The following is a 19,223-nucleotide window of genomic DNA, read 5'->3' on the forward strand; positions in this document are numbered from 1 at the left end:
CTAATGCTTTTTCACCATGGCATATGCCTCTTGCAAAATTATGAGGTAGAAAGTTACTGTTACTCCAAAAATAATAATCAAACAGGCTACTAAAATATGCACAGTTCATTAAGAAAGGACTTGCAATTTACATTCCGTTCCTAAGGGCATGAGTTTGTTCACTAGAGTTATACAAACCGAAAAACAAAATGCTACATTATTTTGCTTAAAGTAACCATTTTGTTGCAATAGCTTCACATAACACAAAAAATACCCATATTCTTATATATAAAACAATAAAAAAATATATACATACAACTGCTTCACCACATCAGAAAATCTGTTTTCTTGCATTTTGGGGAAACTAGTATTTATAAAATATTCAACAATTTGTATTAGAATCCTGTATTCAATATTGAAGATAGGAGGATACAAATTCATGCCATCCGTATGACTTTCTATCTTGTGAATCAAAGTCTCCTCCTCTCCCAGAAGGTAAGTTAATGAAATCTTACGTTGGTAAAAGATGTATACATTCAACAGGGAATGATGATGTTTTCATCTAATAGTAGACAAAGCTTCTTAAAGTATTTTTTTCTTAATATGAAGATTTTCTATATTTTTACCTGCACAGTATAGGATAATGCCAGGCCTTTGGACGAAGTGCTGACTGTTGACGGAGGAGTGAGAACCACAAATAGTGATACTGTTATCGTTACAAGGTTGACAAGGAACTCAGTTCTCAGCGATAACCACCTCATTGCACAGTTAAATAAGAGGTAATGAGAAGAGTTGTCATCATTTAACAGTTTAAATCTGCAATGAAAATAAACATGGTTAACTTTCTTTTTTAAAACAAACCAATGCTAAAGGTTGTATGATGTCTCTATAACAGGTTCTGTTATAATATGGTGTGATTTAAACAGTATGTAGTCTTGAAGGTATTTCACAATGTATTATGAAGGTATTCAGATTTTTTCACCTTTTCTTTTTGATTCACTCTTCTACCTGTGCACTATTACTATTATTGGTTACAACATATACCCATTTAAACAATCACATACATACCTTGTAGTTTAAAAAACTTTCAAATAATAATAATCATAAATCACATTTGTTTAAATTTTGATAGACCAAGTATCACATGGCTTAAACAATAGCGTAATGGTTTTTGGATATTTTCTAATGAACTGCACTACACATGAAGAGCAGAAGAAAAATCAGAACATTCACCTGCAATTTTAGCATTTAAAAGTGTCATCCTCGTATAACACATGCATACACACACTTTTGGACATATAATAGATACATAGTTACATGAAAACTCGGTTCCAAGATCTGACTGAAACAAAAAGGATTTTCTTTTTTATTTGTTTTTATTATAGATCAGTGTGAATTTTAAAAAAGTTGTTTTAATTTGTCAAGCATATGTTTGGGGTCTGTAGTTGTAGGTGCATACTAGATATTGATAACAAAAATATTGTTGGCCTAAATATTGTTTGCAAAAATATTGCACTATTGAGTGTAGATTTTCTGATATTGTGATATATATAAAAAGAAGAAACAATATTTGGGGAACCATATTTTGATAAGATGATATCGTTGCACCACACAATGCTTGTCTAGAACTGTTTAATTTTTATACTATTCCAATGTTTTCTGTCATCTCTTCATGTGTTTTCCATGTGCATTGTTATGCAGATGATAGCTCAGTTTATTTTTTCTTTCCCAATATTAAGGGTCTGATTATGAGTTTAGCAGGAAGGGAAGTGCCATCAAAATCTTGTCGGAACCCCCTCCATCTAGTTGGTGGTCATCATGCCGTATTACATTGTTGATCATTTGCAGAACAAATAAACACCGGAGCAACGCCACCACCGCCAGCCATTCACCGACCACCTTAAAGGCAGCATGGGGAAAGCAGATGCCAGAGGGCATCACAGACAAGTCCACTGCCGTCTGAATTACAAGTTGGCTTTCCATGGAGCCGACTGTGGCGGGAAGATCACCTGCTTCGAGTCGTAGAAATTGAAAGAATTTGGGTGCATATTAACCCATTTTCTTTTCGGCCCTCCAATCTCCTCCCTTCCTCCAGGGCTTCCCTTCACAGCAACATCTTGACCCCAAACAAAATGAACCTGTTAGCGCCGAAATCAAGGTAAGTTAATTTTGCAGCATTTACCCATTGGCTGGATTAGGCACATATGGACCGGATTCCAGCAATGGGAAAGTACTGGTAAAAGGTATTTTTTCATGTGTACATTTAACACTTGTGCAGTCAAAATATACACACCTGCATCGACACATATGAAATAATATTCCCCACCATCAGAAACACAGCTGCTGGCCCAGTAGTGACACTGTAATACTTAGAACCGGGAAATATCTATTACAACACAGTCATTACATCACATTGCTTTTACAACACACCTGTTACAACGCAACTCCCTTTACATCGCATGCCATTAAAATGCATGCCATTACAATGCATGTCACTACAACTCATCCTATTACAACGAATACCATTACAACATATGCCATTACAACGCATTATAAGGTAAGTAATGGAGATTTTTAGGTTTTAGGGTTGATATGGGTTTTGGGGTAGTTTGAAAGAGTAATTTTTACCCCTACACTATCCAACACTTTCCCTACTGTTGCACTCACTGGAGTGGGAATTGTCATGTTTACCCCTACGCTATCCAACACTTCCCTACTGTGGCACTCACTGGAGTGGGAATAGTCATTTTTACCCCTACACTATCCAACACTTTCCCTACTGTTGCACTAAAAGTATTATGTGTTGTAATGGTATGCTCTGTACTGGTATGCATTGTAATGGAATGCGTTGTAATGGTAGTCCTTAAAAATGCATTGTAATGGCATGCGTTGTAAAAACATGCGATGTAATGATAGTTGCAATGTAAATACTGCATTGCAAAAGCTTGCATTGTAATTGTTTGCGTTCTAACGTCATATATTCCTTAGGACAACCACCAGGGCGGTATATGTTGGTAAGACCACTGAACTCGCATTGAGGCCCAAGTGTTTCTAATGATACTGGCCACTCAGATTGGTTCCCTTCTATTGAATCTTGGATGGCTTTTCATTTTCTCTATTTAAGCTCCTCAAAAGCTGAAGTACTATGCTTTCCCTGTCTGAGTCATGTTTGTGTCTCCTGTCTATTCTTCCAGTCTTCTTTTGATGCTCCCCACCCATAACTCAGGCCAACACATATAGACTTTGTCTATATTATACCAATAATTTGTTCTCCCTTTTCTATTAAAAACTCTTATTCTGAAATTTGTCCTATCACTTCTACATTACCGCTGCTTTTGGTTCAAGATCTTCGATAACATGGTCTTCATCCTCTCCAAACTTATGTTCATTCTTCTGTTTACATATTATATGGTCTTAATATTTCAGTTCATAATATACCAAAACTTGTTTTAACTGGTTATACATTTAATATTCATTTATCGTGCATGCATTGAACTTCCTCCAAATGTTCTCTCTGATTTACTTCATGGCCAGCTAGTGACCTTTACTCATGTGGTCAAGGTCTTTTCGTCTGTCCTCTCTGCTTCTTCTCGGTTTAGGTATTTCTTGTTACTCAATCCAAGAATTCAGGAATTAGAACATATGTGAGTTGCCTTTCACCTGCTTTGATTTATTGGAGCCAACTGTCCATATCTCTCTCTGACCTGCCTGACCAGACTAGGAAGAGGCTTGGGTGAAAAACAGGCAGGTAGAGTAAGTTGGCAGCTATATATAACCCTCCTTGCCTTGCCCAACTACAAGCATGAAGGAATTTCCTTCTGCATGCATCGCTCAAGTGTAGATGGCTTTCCAAGGAAATGCCCTGGTGTTGCCTAAGGGTGTTCAGGGAACTCTATCTCTCCATGAAATGCCCAGGAATGTGTTTTATTTTTAAAAGAAATGACAAAAATGGTTTTGTCACGCTTGCACTCTTAGATCCCCTTAATTTACTGCTGTTGCGTGCTCCAGGGTGTACTCTCCTTCAGAGTACAAGAACAATAAATCAAATGTGTGACCCTTAATTGAGTGACGTCCCCTGGTCACAGTGTAATGCCCATGAATTGGGTTGTAAAGTTCCACAAAAGTTTTCAAAAAAGCTTACATTTCTTCAAACATCTTTATTTTCATTGTTTCCAAAGTCATTTTTTCATAACGAATAATCCAGCCTTCTGGAAAATTATTAGGGCGTCCAATGCATTTCGGCTATGCAATAGCCTTCATCAGGGACTGGATTCTACAAATTAAATAATCACATGTAAGGATATAGCAGGGACTCAAATGTCAAATTCACAACTGTTAGATTGGTAAAGTCTCAGAAACGGTACATAATGTTAACTCATAAATGTCACCCCGTAGATCGAAGAGAAAACTAATACAAAAACTACAATTGGGGTTAAGTTAAAAACTCAAAGCAAGTTGTGTTAAGACACCTCCACCAGATATTATAGCGAGAATAAGCCATGCACACATAGTAGAAAAAGACGGTCCGAGCGTAGTTACAAGAGAAACCCTTTGCATAAATTTAGTTCTAAACCATAAAGAGAAAAGTATACACCCGCAGAAAAAAGTATACACCCGCTTACCCGCTTACCCGCTTGCCTCGCACCTGTTTCGGAAATCTACTTCCGCAAATGGCGTGTAGGAGTTTTCTTTCAGTCTAACCGGTAAGCGGGTGTATACTTTTTTCTGCGGGTGTATACTTTTCTCTTTATGGTTTAGAACTAAATTTATGCAAAGGGTTTCTCTTGTGACTACGCTCGGACCGTCTTTTTCTACTATGTGTGCATGGCTTATTCTCGCTATAATATCTGGTGGAGGTGTCTTAACACAACTTGCTTTGAGTTTTTAACTTAACCCCAATTGTAGTTTTTGTATTAGTTTTCTCTTCGATCTACGGGGTGACATTTATGAGTTAACATTATGTACCGTTTTTGAGACTTTACCAATCTAACAGTTGTGAATTTGACATTTGAGTCCCTGCTATATCCTTACATGTGATTATTTAATTTGTAGAATCCAGTCCCTGATGAAGGCTATTGCATAGCCGAAATGCATTGGACGCCCTAATAATTTTCCAGAAGGCTGGATTATTTGTTTTGAAAAAATGACTTTGGAAACAATGAAAATAAAGATGTTTGAAGAAATTTAAACTTTTTTGAAAACTTTTGTGGAACTTTACAACCCAATTCATGGGCATTACGCTGTGACCAGGGGACGTCACTCAATTAAGGGTCACGCATTTGATTTATTTTTAAAAGAACCTTCCCTCACTGTACTCAAGAGTGATGACGGGGAATAAGTGGATGGGGAATAATGCCCCATTAACGCCTCACTATGCTAAAGCGTGAGAGTAGAATCGTCCTACACTCCTTACACTGGACAAGCGTGGCTCACTTGCTCAAAGTCAAGGGAGGGAAATGCCACATTTTCTTGTGCAGGGATTGCCCATGCAAGGGGCTCCATACTCAGGCCAACTGATACCAGACCCTCCGCCCTGTTCACAACTGGGCACAATGGTGGGTGGCAGCTGTTTTGCTCCTTCACAGCAAGAAGAGTACGGAGGAGTGAGCCAGCTGCCAAATGTCAATGGTCCATGTTTGTAAACAATGTGTAGAGGTGGGTTATATATCGCATCCTCTTTCACTGTGCACTTTTTTATGAGCCCCCATTCTAAAGCAAAGTTAGGGGTCATGGGAACTCATACTACCTTTGCCCATCGACAATTTAGACTAGCTAAGTTGACCAACTCTTTCTGCCTTTGAACAAGGTAGGAGCATAAGGCCACACACGACTCCCATCCTTGGGCAACAAGAGGGTGGTAATTTAAAAAAAAAAAACTCTTTGCCCTTGGTCAAAGCAGGTGGTGGGGTATCTAATGACCATTAAAGCTATTCATTACATCCCCAGATATGTTTTTGTTTTAAATCTCTCTTCGTGTTTGCCAACATATGGGGAGATTTGAAAAAGTTTGAGGCTACGGATTGGGGTATCCCACCAATCCAGAGGAACAATTCAAAAAAGAATATTTGGCCAGAAGTTCATGAAGACTAAGGAGAAAATTAAAATGTTCTGGGCAGGAGTTTAAAATACCCTCCCCCCTTCCCCTGGAGATACAACATTAGACATCTCAATAATTTTGCCTTCCCTAGGTATGGGTTGAACTGCACCATCATACTGAAACTGCTATTAACACCACCATTACTGTCAACACCATTACGCGACCACCATTAGTTCCATTACCATTTATCGAAACATCATCAGTGTTATTACGAACAGCACAATCATTACCACTACCATTATCATCATTACTACCACCACTATTACCACAACAATGACCACAATTACTACCATAAATCTCATTATTTTACCATGACCAATATTGCCACTAACATCACCACAGTTAATAGCGCCTTCACCACCATTATTACCACAAGCCCCCATACCACTGCCATCAGCACAATTATGACCACCATTACACCCTTCACATTATTACTATCTCCATGATTACATCACCATTCCCAACCTCACCATTACCACCACCACCATTACCAAGACAAACATTATTGATACTGTCCAACGATCACTATTATGCCACCATTACCACCGACAGTACAGCCATTGTCATTACCACAACCATTACATCATTACTGCCACTTTGACCACCACTACCCATATCAACACCGTAGAAATTACCGCTACCACCATTACCTAAAACATCATTACTAGCATCATCTCAATCACTACTACCGCCAATACTACTACAATAACAACCTACTATCACAAGCATCACCATTAAACCCCAATTACCACATAACATCACCATTCCCAAAGTTACCTCCACAATTACCACAACTATTACCACCACCATTATTTTCATCACCACCATTAGCCACCAACACAATACCATCACTTCCATTAGCACCACCATTACCGCCAGATTGCTATCACCACCACTGTAGGAAATCTACAATTTCTGTGTTGGCACCCGACATTTTTCACTTTTAGAACTATGTGTACTTTACACAGCTAGCTAGTAGTAAATGTCTATGATCCCTATTTAAACATGGTCAGATTGACATATTCCTAATTAGTACATTTCATTTGCCTACAAGTCCCTAGTGTATGGTACAAAGTGTACCAATAGAATTTAAGATAAATGCCACTAGTGGATTACAGCACCGTATTGTGCCAGCCATTGTAGTGACAGTGCAAACCTGGCTTCAGACTTACAATGTAGCCTCACTGGAGCAGTTTCAAAACTGCAGTTCGACCTGTCAAAACAAACGCTTTTGACTGGTCTAAACCTTCCATTTAAATACTAATAAATCATCCCTAAGTAGGCCTTATCATCCATGAGGCAGGGCACATCTCCTATGTAGCAATGTAATATTAAACATGTATTAAACATGTCCTTATAGTGACTTGTGCCTAAAAACTATTTTCACTGTAGCAAGGCTGGTTGTTCCATAAAAAACACGATACTCCATGAAATTTAATAAGACTAGTGTTGTCTAGGAAATCACTAGAAACATACTTTTTTAACTCTTTGTAATATTAATTAAAAACCTAACTCAGTAGTGAAGTTGGATTTTTAATACCTTTTAGGGAAAAGGTACTTGAAGAAAGTTACCTCTCCCTGCCTAAAGCCTCTGGGGACTAATGTGCATTAGCCTCCAGCTGCAGCCCTCTGGGTGTTCAAGCCCTGAATGAGGTGTGAAGCCCGCTCCCCGAGAGAAAACCAAGGCCTGGATATGGAGAGGTATCTTCTTTTCCTATGACAGAATAAACATCTGAGCAGTGCTCAGGAACATAATTTACATCAAAGGGTCCTCTCCTGTGACAGGCAGATGTCAGATGACACCTTGACAGGCTCCTCATTAGCCTCCAGCTGCAGCCCTCTGAGTGTTCAAGCCCTGAATGAGGTGTGAAGCCCGCTCCCCGAGAGAAAACAAAGGCCTGGATATGGAGAGGTATCTTCTTTTCCTATGACAGAATAAACATCTGAGCAGTGCTCAGGAACATAATTTACATCAAAGGGTCCTCTCCTGTGACAGGCAGAATTCAGATGACACCTTGACAGGCTCCTTATTTTGCTCACCCGGTCAGGAAGGTACCATTTCAAGTGGGATGATAGCTTCCTCCAGAACTGGTTAGCAACAGAGGAGGGGCTACTTATTTCCCTTCGGTGGGCATACACGCTCGCTCTGCACAAGGGGAGAAGGGTTTCACCATCATTGACTTAGGGACAGAGGGGCATTGTGATATTGCTTGACGTCAGCACTCAGGAACTGCTGCAAAAGTGGGTAGGGTAACCCATGGGAAGTTTCACCTCTTTAGTTAAGGAGGAGTCAGAAGTTACTCATCATCCACAAATTTTTGCCAGGCTTATAAGTGGCCTCCCCAGTACTCCTCTGAACACTGTAGAAATGGGGAAGATTAGAAGAGTAAGAGTACTTAATCTGCTATCTGAGACCTACGATGAGCCCAGAAGGACGGATCTGCTCCCTCTTGTACCCTGGACAATGAGGTGGACTAACAGGGCCATAAGGTTGCCCTCTTGTTAAAGCTATAAGGACACATCAAGCTTAAAGAGGACTTTTCTGGCAACTACTGAAATGACCAGTGACACCATTTGAATTTCTAAGTGGCTCCCCTGAGGTCCTAGGTGGGATTTAGAAGTGTGCTTCTGTAGTGGATTGGGACCTAAGGTTTAAAGTCAAAAGGTAAAATCTTTTGACCAAAATGAACCTGGTAGGTCTAACTGGCATGTGTTCTTACGCAGTCAGTGGCAAATTGCTCTTAGGTTCCATTCTACTGCAGCCATTGACTATCAGTGGAACTATGGGGTCAATTACAATGCAACCCATAGGCTCCACCTGGTGGTCAGAGCCTTCAGGGCTGCACCGTAATCGGTTACTCTGATTCATTTTGACTGCCTAATTATGATATAGGCGGTCGGAAAGGAGACAGGCCGATCATTCCACCTGGCTTCCAATGGGCTCTAGGAGCCCGTCGGCCAGTCAGAATCTGGCAAGTAAACTCAAGGGCGGGCCTTTCCACCCTTGCGATTACGCTACAGTTTACAGCATGGTGTCCATGCTGGCCTGTCTGACATGGAAACCACGTCAGAAAGCATGCTTGGGGCCCCCAACAGGAGGCACTGTTGATCCCTGTACCAAGGTGCCTGCCAAGGGGTGCAGGGATGAACTGCACCTCCCATTTCCCTATGGGAGCATGTATGATTGCTGGTTTACAGCCATAATGCATGCTCCCATAGGGAAATTCTGGAATGCCACCTAACAGAGATCGGTTGCAACTTAATGAGGTGGTCGGGACGCCGACAGGAGGTCTGTCGGTCCCAGGCACGAGTCAGTGTTGGGTCGACACAATTCCGCCTGACCTCGAAATCTGCCCCTTTATGCTTTTTGGTGCTATTCCTAATCACAAATGTTAAAAATATTAAATCTGATTCCCCCTTTTTGATGTTTGTTATTTTGGTGTCATTGTGTCATTGTGTTGATTAGATTTTACTCTAGTTTTAAAATTTGTTTCGGAATTTATATTGTGTTGCATTTTAACCTTAGTACTGGTTTGGTACTGCATATATACTTTAAACATCACCTCTAAGGTAATCATGTCAGACTTTAGAGGTTCACCCTGACATGGTCTAGGATTATTCCTTGAGGTGCATAGTCACCTTCCCCATATAATAATCCAGGTTCTAACAAGCACGGTTATCACAACCATTGACATTACAACCAAAACCATCATATTACCCTTACAGAACTACCATCACTATGACCTTAACTAACAGCACTACCACCATTATCATGACAACCAGCGTTATAACCATTGCCAACAATAATGTTATCACCAACATTTCCATAACCACCAATTACCACAACTACGACTGCCATCACCATTGCTGTTACTGAGATCACTATTGACATTGCCACAACCACCATTAACACCACCAACACCATTACAGCCACAGCCAAATACATTTATATAACCTCCATCATACTTAACACAGCAAGCATCACATACCAATATACCCACTATCATATGGGAACAGGCCCACCACCATACATCCACCCACCAGTCATATGTCAGCTGTCTTCCTCATCATCATATAACCAATGCCATACAACCAATATCATATGCCATTATAACTACCATCATGTATCCACACAACCATGATCAGGGGTAGACCCATTCATTATCATACATTGACACACCCACCATATGTGAACACAATCAACATCAGAAATGAGCAATCCTGCATCTAAACCAACGTCATTATATGTCAACAAAACCACCATAATGCATCACACAACCAACATCATACGCCAACCCACCCACATCCTCCACATCACACACTGAAAATTTACCAAAGTATAGTAGCAGATATATTAGTGAACTGCAGATGCATTAGTCAACTTTCAACATTGGTTGTTTAGAGATAAAAATTATATTTACTCCTTCTACTGCATATATAATTTGGCAGTATATTCGAAGTATTTAGGGACATTCATTCTGCCATCATTCATTTCAGGTATGTTGACTCAAAACTGGGACCTTGAATGAGAAAGCTTTGTTTGGCTGGCCTCAATTCTGAAAAAGATGTTATGGCTGCCATTAAAGGATGCAGGGCTAGATTGCCAAGTTCTACTAAAATATTTAAGGAGCCATACTTGTCCAGGGGTCGCATCCAATAGGCTCATGGTTGAAGTTGAAGAGGACCAATGAGATTTTGTAGTGAGGTTAGCAGACCAGGAGGTGATTTGTAGACAGGTAAGTTTTGAAACTCTGACCCATGGCTTTAGGACAGCAGACCCTGCGACAAGGGCTCCTAAACATTTTTTGGCCCCCTTTAATATTGAAAACTCACTCAAGAGATAAGGACTAGCTATCTAAAAAAACAAAAAGTAACTGGAAAAAATAAATCCCTTAGTTGCCCATACAGGTGGTAAAGAGAGCCAAGAATCATTAGTGTGAGGTAAGCAAGAGGGGGAAAGAAAAGACTTGTCTTAATACTGCCCTCACACACTTTGCAGTGTCATGCTTCGTCATAGGGCCACATCAAACGTCCAGGTGCAGACCAACACACTGGACGGAGTGCAACATTTTTTCTTGGATGAAGAGTGGTGAGGGAGATAAAATAGAAAAGAAAAACAAAAAAGGGAAAAGATGTTGCTTCGAGCAGGAATCAGGAAGTGCAGATAAGTAAAGGTAAAACTTTCTAGGGGGATGCCAAAAGTTTACCTTTAATCCTGGTTCCCCTTGATAGAATCAAAAAGTGTAATAGTTGGGATACTCTAGGAAAATAAGTACCCCTATATCCACACTGCAGGAACCAACATGTTTCGACCAATCCTACATGCCCACCTGGGTCACACTGGCCTTCATTAGGGTATGGATCCCTTTATTTAACTAGGGTGTAGATATCATACAATAAACGGAGAGTCTCCGATTCACCTTTTCCAACAGTTAAGGCGAGGTGGCCACTTTCCGAGTTCACCAGAATTTTCCCGAACTCGGGTCCATAGCAGGAACATGATCTTATTGTCACACTTACTCCAAAGATCAACAGTTGTCTGTTTCCCAGCCCAGTCCGCCTTTATTATTCATAGTGCTGGAACAAGGCTTGTGAACCTTGTGGGAGTTTAAGCAAGGTTCCTCGATCCTCTAAGGTTGTGGACAATCTGGCCCGAGTATTGTAGATGGGAGTTCTGTCACTTTTCGATTCTGGCCCACCACTTGCGCCTACCGATACACTGCTGCTCCCACTTTACTGCGCAGGCGCTATGTTGTAATACACCTTAGATATCAATGCAGGATAGCTACAACGTTATTACCTGGAACCTCAGGGGACTGGGGTTAATCCACAAATGGCACAGAGTACATGCACATTTGAACAGGCGGCATGCGCACATAGTATTTCCACAAGAGTCCCATCTGACAGCAGCCAAAGCGACTAAGCTTCGCATAAAATGGAGAGGTCAGATTTTTTCCACGTCATATTCTGCATTTGCGAGGGGCGCATCCATATGGGTCAGGAATGGGGTCCCCTTTGAGGCGCTGGAGCAACGGGTGGATCCAATGGGCAGGTATGTCTTGGTGAGGGGCACACTGGATGGTGCACAGATTGTCCTTGGCAGCATATATTTGCCCAACTTCGAACAGGATACATACCTCTTAAGCCTCAATCCGGTCCTGGCGCCTTGGGCTGAATGCCCGTGGATACTGGGAGGGGATTATGAAGCTGTAATGGATCCATCTATTGATAGATCCCATCCCCCTTTGGAGGAGCAAACACTGTTCGACAAGCGGAGGCAATATGCAGCTGGGCTGAGGGCTGGGGCCTGGGTGATGTCTGGCGTTTGAAAAACCCCACCAGTAGGGAATATTCATTTTTTTACCACCCGCACCAACTTCATACTCGCATAGATAGGATCTTTTTCTCCAACCCCATTACAACCCAAGTGACACATGCAACATATTTGGGTAAAACTCTTTCTAACCATAACCCATTGGAGGTCTCCCTCAGTTGGGGCAGAATCCCAACTCCAGTTCCTAACTGGAAATTATGGCCCCTTATGCTTGAGGACCCAGTCTTCCGGGAGGCGCTGGCGACTGGCATATACAATTACTTAGCTGAGAACACTGGTACTGCACCCACACCACAGGTGGGATGCATTCAAGATGATGATCAGGGGGATAGCTATCAGCACAACAGCAGAGGTGTGACAGGAACTACATAATAACTTGAAAGAGGTGGAAAACTCTCTAAATAGTCTCGAACAGGCTGGAGCGATTGACCCCACAAAGGGAACGCTTCTACAAGATACCCGAATACAACATGCAGAGCTGCTAGACACACTTAGGCACATAGACTATACCGCCTATACGCACATGAAACACGCTTACACGGACAAGGCGGGCCCGGTATTAGCACACATACTCAGGGATGAACCCCCACATTCTCCGATCCATGGGATTATCACTAGCCGGGGGGGGACACAGTAAATACGCAACAGGACATTAATGCGGCCTTCAGTGACTACTATCAGGCCATATACCGGTCACCCCCCACTGGTGGAAGAGGCTCTTTACGCCTTTTTAGCTGATGTACAGTTCCCACAGTTGGACAAATTGGTGCAGGATGCTCTCTCTGGCCCTATTACAAGGACGGAAATTAAGGCGACCATCAGGGCCCTACCCCAGAATAAGGCCCCAGGCTTGGACAGCCTCCTGGCCAATTTCTTTGCCACTTTTTCGGACATTCTAGTGCCGCAACTAGAGAGCTTATACAAAGCTGCGCTGTCCTTAGGGTCACTGCCCCAATCTACTAGACAGGCACTGGTAGAATCTATCCCCAAAGCAGGACGTTCATCGACGGACCTGTCCGGATACAGCTCATTGTCCCTACTCACCACCGAATATAAAATATTGAGTAAGGTGCTTGCTAGCCGCCTGCTCCCATATGTGCACAAGCTCATTCACCCAGACCAATGCAGATTTGTGCCAGCGCAGTGCACCTCGCTTAAATATCAGGAGGTTGTATCACGTCATGGCAGCCACCCCCCCAGGATAGAGCCAACGCTGGATGTGTCACCCTAGATTTGAGACAGGCATTTGACACGCTCCGGTGGGATTACATTTTCCAAGTACTAGAACGCTTTGGTATACCCCCAGACTATTTAAAGTGGGTGAGGCTTTTTATATACGGACCCCACAGCACAGGCCCGCATGGGACGGCACTTCTGAAAGGAGTACCCGGTTGGTAAAGGCACTCACCAGGGATGCCCCCTATCCCCCCTGCTTTTTGTGCTAGCCCTGGAGCCTTTAGCCCTGAGGGTGCTGCTATCGGCGACGCAACAGGGGATCCGCCTGGGGCAGACGACACATGTCATTTCTGCATATGCGGATGACATTATTCTGTACCCTGATGACCTCGCCTCTCTCTCGCCTCTCTCTCACCCGTCCCGAGCATGTTTTATTCTTTCGCGCTGCTTTTGGGCCTTAAAATCAATGACAGTAAGTCTTATGCCTTCTATTTCAGGCAGGGGGATAGCCCAGAGACGGTTCAGTTCGGCCCCCATTTCTTAACTGTCGCTGCAAACCCTTTTAGATATTTAGGCATACAGATTTACAGATCAGCGCCAGACCTCATTGAGGGTAATCTGGGCAAGGCTATATGTTTGCTCCACTCCCAGGTCAGTTTCTGGTCCTCCCTACCACTCTCGGTGATGAGCCGAGTAGCGATCTCGAAAATGGGAGTCCTGCCCCAGCTTTTATATATTTTTACCAACTTACCGGTTGTGATCCCGACCCCGATGCTCAACTCCCTGAACACTACACACTCCGCTTTGTTCTGGGGTAATGGCCGCCACAAGGTTGGGCTGACCAAGTTACAATTAGACACTGATAAGGGCGGGCTGGGTGCCCCAGACATCTGAGCATACTGCTATACGAGCCAACTGCAATGGTTATCTTACTGGCTGACAGGGTGCAACTTACAGGAAATAGATTTTTTCCCTGCTGATGTAGACGAGGGCGGCTCCACACACTTCTGCTCCCGCGAGCTAGGATCCCGGCAGATACCCCGCTGCTCTTGCACACAGCGCTTACTTATTGAAAAAAAGCCACTCACTACACGCGTTGCTGCCTTGCCTACTCCAACATTGCACCACTTCTTGGGATCCCTACACCCACTGGCCTGCTTATCAAACGATGATTGCTTCCTTGAATGGCGGTGGAGTGACCACAGTGGGTGACCTATTTGACGATGGCACACTCATGGACCATGGTAATTTTGCACGTCGTCAGGGTGTCACGGATGCATTGTACCTATTGCATGCTGCACTCGTGCAATACATGAAGAAACACTGGGCCCCGCACAGGGAGGAAACCCCACGCCACGAAATGGTCTTCATGACCTACCTGATGGGTGACGGCCCCCACCTTACCAAATGGCTTTACAAAGGCATTACCACCCACACTAGAATCCCACTAACGGACCTACATAATAAATGGTCTGCAGACCTGGGGACAGACTTGACAGATAGGGACTGAGACAGAGCTTTGGAATATTCTAGGAGAATTCCACGGAACGCCAAATTAAAATTCATCCAATATACGGTTTTGCACAGAGCGTATCTTACCCCGCACCGCTTGCAACGTATTTTTCCAATAACACAACACTGCTGTCCTAGATGCAAATTAGAGGATGCTGACTTGCTACACATGCTTTAGCACTGCCCAGTGCTTACCCCTTATTGGTCGGAATTACTGTCCTTGCGTACAACTGCGGTTGAGATCCCCGTTCCAGACACGCCTGCAGTGTGTCTTTTGGGACTGATACAACGCCCTAAGTCGCAGAAAGTGCAACTTCGGTTTGTAGACCTGCCTTTGCTTCTGGCTAAACGCTCCATTACAATGCGGTGGAAATCGACTACACCCCCCAGCTTTCCTGCTGGCATGGGGAAATAGTGAGATGGGGTGGAGCAGAGAGTGCTGCCATCTGCCGGGAGGAAGCCCGGGGATTGCGCAAAAGAGTTATCTCTTTAGACTGGGATAGTATCCTGGAATCATTCAGGGCCTTGGCACCACCACCTGTGCTGATGGCTCGGACGTAACAATTGTTTAATCACCTAGCCCCTGTTTTCTAGTTTCCATGTTTAGGGACTTCCATTGTTTGTGAACCCTACTCCATAGGGTGCATACATACGCTTTGAATGCCTATGTGTAGTCTGGAGTAGACGTGGGAACACATTGCCATATGCGCTATGAATGGTTGGTGCCAGACGAAGTTGGGGAAGGGAGGGAGGGATGGGCTAGTTGTATTCCTATGTCGTACACTTATTGTTGATGATATTGCACGTACACTGTATGATGACTTCAATGTACTACCATATTTGTATGACTGCAAAATGTTATAATTGATGGGTTGAAAACTGAAATAATCTAATAAAACATGTTTAAAAAAAACAACCGTCAAAGACCAATGGCAAGACCCTGTCTAACTCCCACTATGACCAGCCAAAGGCCCTGTCTTGCTGGGGTTGGCAGCCTAGCAGACTGTTTAACTTTGTCCTTTTCAGCAATCCTGTCTCACAGTGTAACCACCTACAATTTTCCAACATTGCATTTTCATAGAATAAGCAACAGACATAACTATAAAAATAAACTTGGATCTAGATGTATCCATGTGTTGAAGATACAGTAAGGAGCCCATAATATAATACTCAACTTCAAATGATAACACAATTTATGGGAATATTAATAAAATGACTGCTTTTTCTCCTCTAACCTGACAATTTATGGCAGGAACCAACCATACTCCACCAATGTCCAGGTATGTAATTATGACACCTAAATCATGTTTGTAAAAATTAAATCTATCACCAAGTGGGTATCACCTCTTTCTTCAAAAGAAACTGGAATGGTTTCTTCCAGAAGGAACCCTTAGAACTGCTGTTCAAGGCTTTGCACTCTTGCATCTGGGTAGTATAACCCCTTGCCCCGTGGCCACCTACATTCCAATATGGCGCCACTTGTTGCAACATTTCTCATTGAAGGCCCATAGAAATATGATCACCTGACCCCATTCTGATGAAAGTTCACACGCTCCCTTTGACACCCTGCAATGTCTTCAAAACCATCTGCAACATTTGCAAAGTCACCTTGACCAGTACCCCCACTTATCTTGTGAACTAGCTCAAAATCTGTTGACTATCAGCACACCTGTAGCCAGGATGCTATCACATTGGAAACTAATAGGAGTAACAAAGAACATATGAACTATTAATCTTGAGATTAGTGGTTGAAGAGTTTTCTTGCAGGATTTTTGGGGATATTTTGGAGTTTTTAGGTGAACACACAAATCAACTACTTTCTCTGTGGCCATCTGCAAAATGGTGTTTGGACAGAATAGTGAGAAAAAATATTGTGATACAAAAATATTGTGTCAAAAATATCGGAATGTCAAAAATAAAATGATCATGGAAATTTAAAATTTACGAATTTTGTTTAATCTGTTGTTTTTAATATTGTTTTATTAAATATCGATTTAGAAACAGCGTTGCTTATATTATCATTTGTAAGTTTTATTTTGTATGTATTTTATTGTACTGTGTTTGCATTTATGTTTAACTTTTTAAATTTGTTTATTAAGATAATTAATTATGACTTTTTTAATAAAAAAATTTAGTTGTATTAATTTGAAAAAATAATGTATACATAATTTTTTTGTTGCAAGATTTGCGGTTTTCAGGGGATAAGGTGGGGTAATTTTTTAAAAGTTCATATTTTATTTTAAATGTAATGTTAACTATTTTAATGTGAGGCATAATAATAGTGCAAATTTTAAAATGTATTGTGTTATATTAATAGTTTTTCTAATAGTTTATAATTATATTGAATGTGTATATATAATTTATATGAAATGAAAAAATATTTTATTGCTAATTTTAAAATAATTATTTATAATATAGAAAATATGTCAAAACTACATTTATTATAACATATTTGTAAACCTATTTCACAAAAATGCATTTATAAAATTTCTTCCCTTTTTTATCATTTTAAAAATATTTTTGAGGCTTTTTCAAAAGTTAGATATTATATTAATGTCATTGTAAATAGATTGCTTGAACACTTGTTTATTATTATTATATTTTATTTTAAAAGATTTTGAAATGTTTTCAAATTAAATTGTTGTAAATTAACAGGCAATTGGATTAAGCATTAGCAGAAGACATCTCAATATCTTAATATCTTGACATCCTGACATCTCGGTATCTTGGTTTTAACTGTTAACTTGACATTTGGCAGACTCCATTTTGTATTCACGGCAGCCATTTTGTCTGCTGCGTGCTACCTGACGGAATGGCGGGTGTCGGAGGTGGAAGAGGCGCAATCTGAAGTGGATATAGGCCAAAAGCAATTGGCAAAAACGATTTCCGTGCTGCAGGACAGGGCGGAAGATTTGGAGGCCAGGTCAAGGAGAAGTAATATACGCATTACGGGACTGCCAGAGTGTACTGCAATGGGCAATATGGAGGTCTTCATAGAGACATTACTGGTTGCTCTGTTGACCAGGGAAATCTTCTCTGAAATCTTTGTAGTGGAACATGCCCATCAATCACTCTGACCTAAGCCTCCTCCGCGAGCCCCACCACGCCCGGTGATTGTAAAATTGCTAAATTACAGGGACAGAGATGCTACCCTGAGGCAGGCCAGAGAAAAAAGAGACCTACAGTATGAGGGCTCCATGATATCATTGTACCCGGAATTCACAATGAAGGCGCAGGAGGCCAGACGACAGTTCGCCCCTCTAGAGAGATGCCTGCTGGAACAAAATATGGATTACGCAATGCTGTACCCATCCAGACTCAAGGTAAATATAAATGGCAGGTCAAAGATCTTAATGGACCCAAAAGAAAGCCCATAAAGAGTACTCCAAGTTGCAAGGGCGGAATAAAGAAGCAGAGAGGCTAGACAAAGCTCCTGGTGGCGGTATGGATGAACAGGTTTTAAGAAATATCCAAATGGTAGATCCACTACCCGAACTTTAGACTGGGCAGCTGGGGTTCGAGACTCAATATAGCCCCACGATTCGGGATTGGTTTAACTAATGACTACCCTGAACCCCAGAGACGCTTTCAAGAAATCCACACATTGCAAGTATTATTATAGTTATGCTGATAGGATGGTAGTGCGAGATGTATTGATTGCCCAAACCAGTTACGATGTCGATAGAACTACTAGCACATGGGAGAGGGTGTTGGTGGCCTGCTCATTGTCTGTGAACTGAAAGTATTTAAACTGTTTTGGATGGATGTATTAGATTAACTTTGATGGCACTTTAGAGAATTGTCTTAGAGGTGCTCTTAGTGAATCTGAGGTGACATCTACCCCCGCGTGTTACTCACTTTATGGTTTTTAATTGTCCTTTTATTGTGGGGAAGGGAGGAAGGAATTTCTATGTGTCTTTTTTGTATTATGTGGGCATAGCCGTAGTGTGTGCAGCGTGTTCATCAGTCCTAGTTGGGGTGCCCCAGGATTGGAAGGAGCCCTGGGGTGCGGAATTGAAATATAATACTGAGAACAATGTCCTTTATTTAGACCCTGGGGGATAGGTTGCATGTGCTGACTTGGAAAGTTAGGGGCCTAAATGATTTTAAGAAAACTAGAAAGGT

The 19,223-nt window shown here is 41.8% G+C and overlaps 1 protein-coding gene across 3 annotated transcripts in view; it reads right to left on the bottom strand.

The window, feature by feature from the left end:
- Nucleotides 1-19,223, bottom strand: part of LOC147677801 (ATP-binding cassette sub-family C member 12-like) — a 954,180-nt gene that overhangs the window by 282,808 nt on the left and 652,149 nt on the right. For all 3 annotated transcript variants that reach the window (XM_086945451.1, XM_086945452.1, XM_086945453.1), the window contains exon 24: nucleotides 606-795. In XM_086945451.1, the coding sequence (XP_086801577.1) occupies nucleotides 606-795 (190 nt within the window). The remainder of the gene's footprint in view (nucleotides 1-605; nucleotides 796-19,223) is intronic.

The sequence above is a fragment of the Lissotriton vulgaris genome, chromosome 12 (genome assembly GCF_964263255.1).
Source record: "Lissotriton vulgaris chromosome 12, aLisVul1.2, whole genome shotgun sequence".
NCBI lineage: Eukaryota > Metazoa > Chordata > Amphibia > Caudata > Salamandridae > Lissotriton > Lissotriton vulgaris.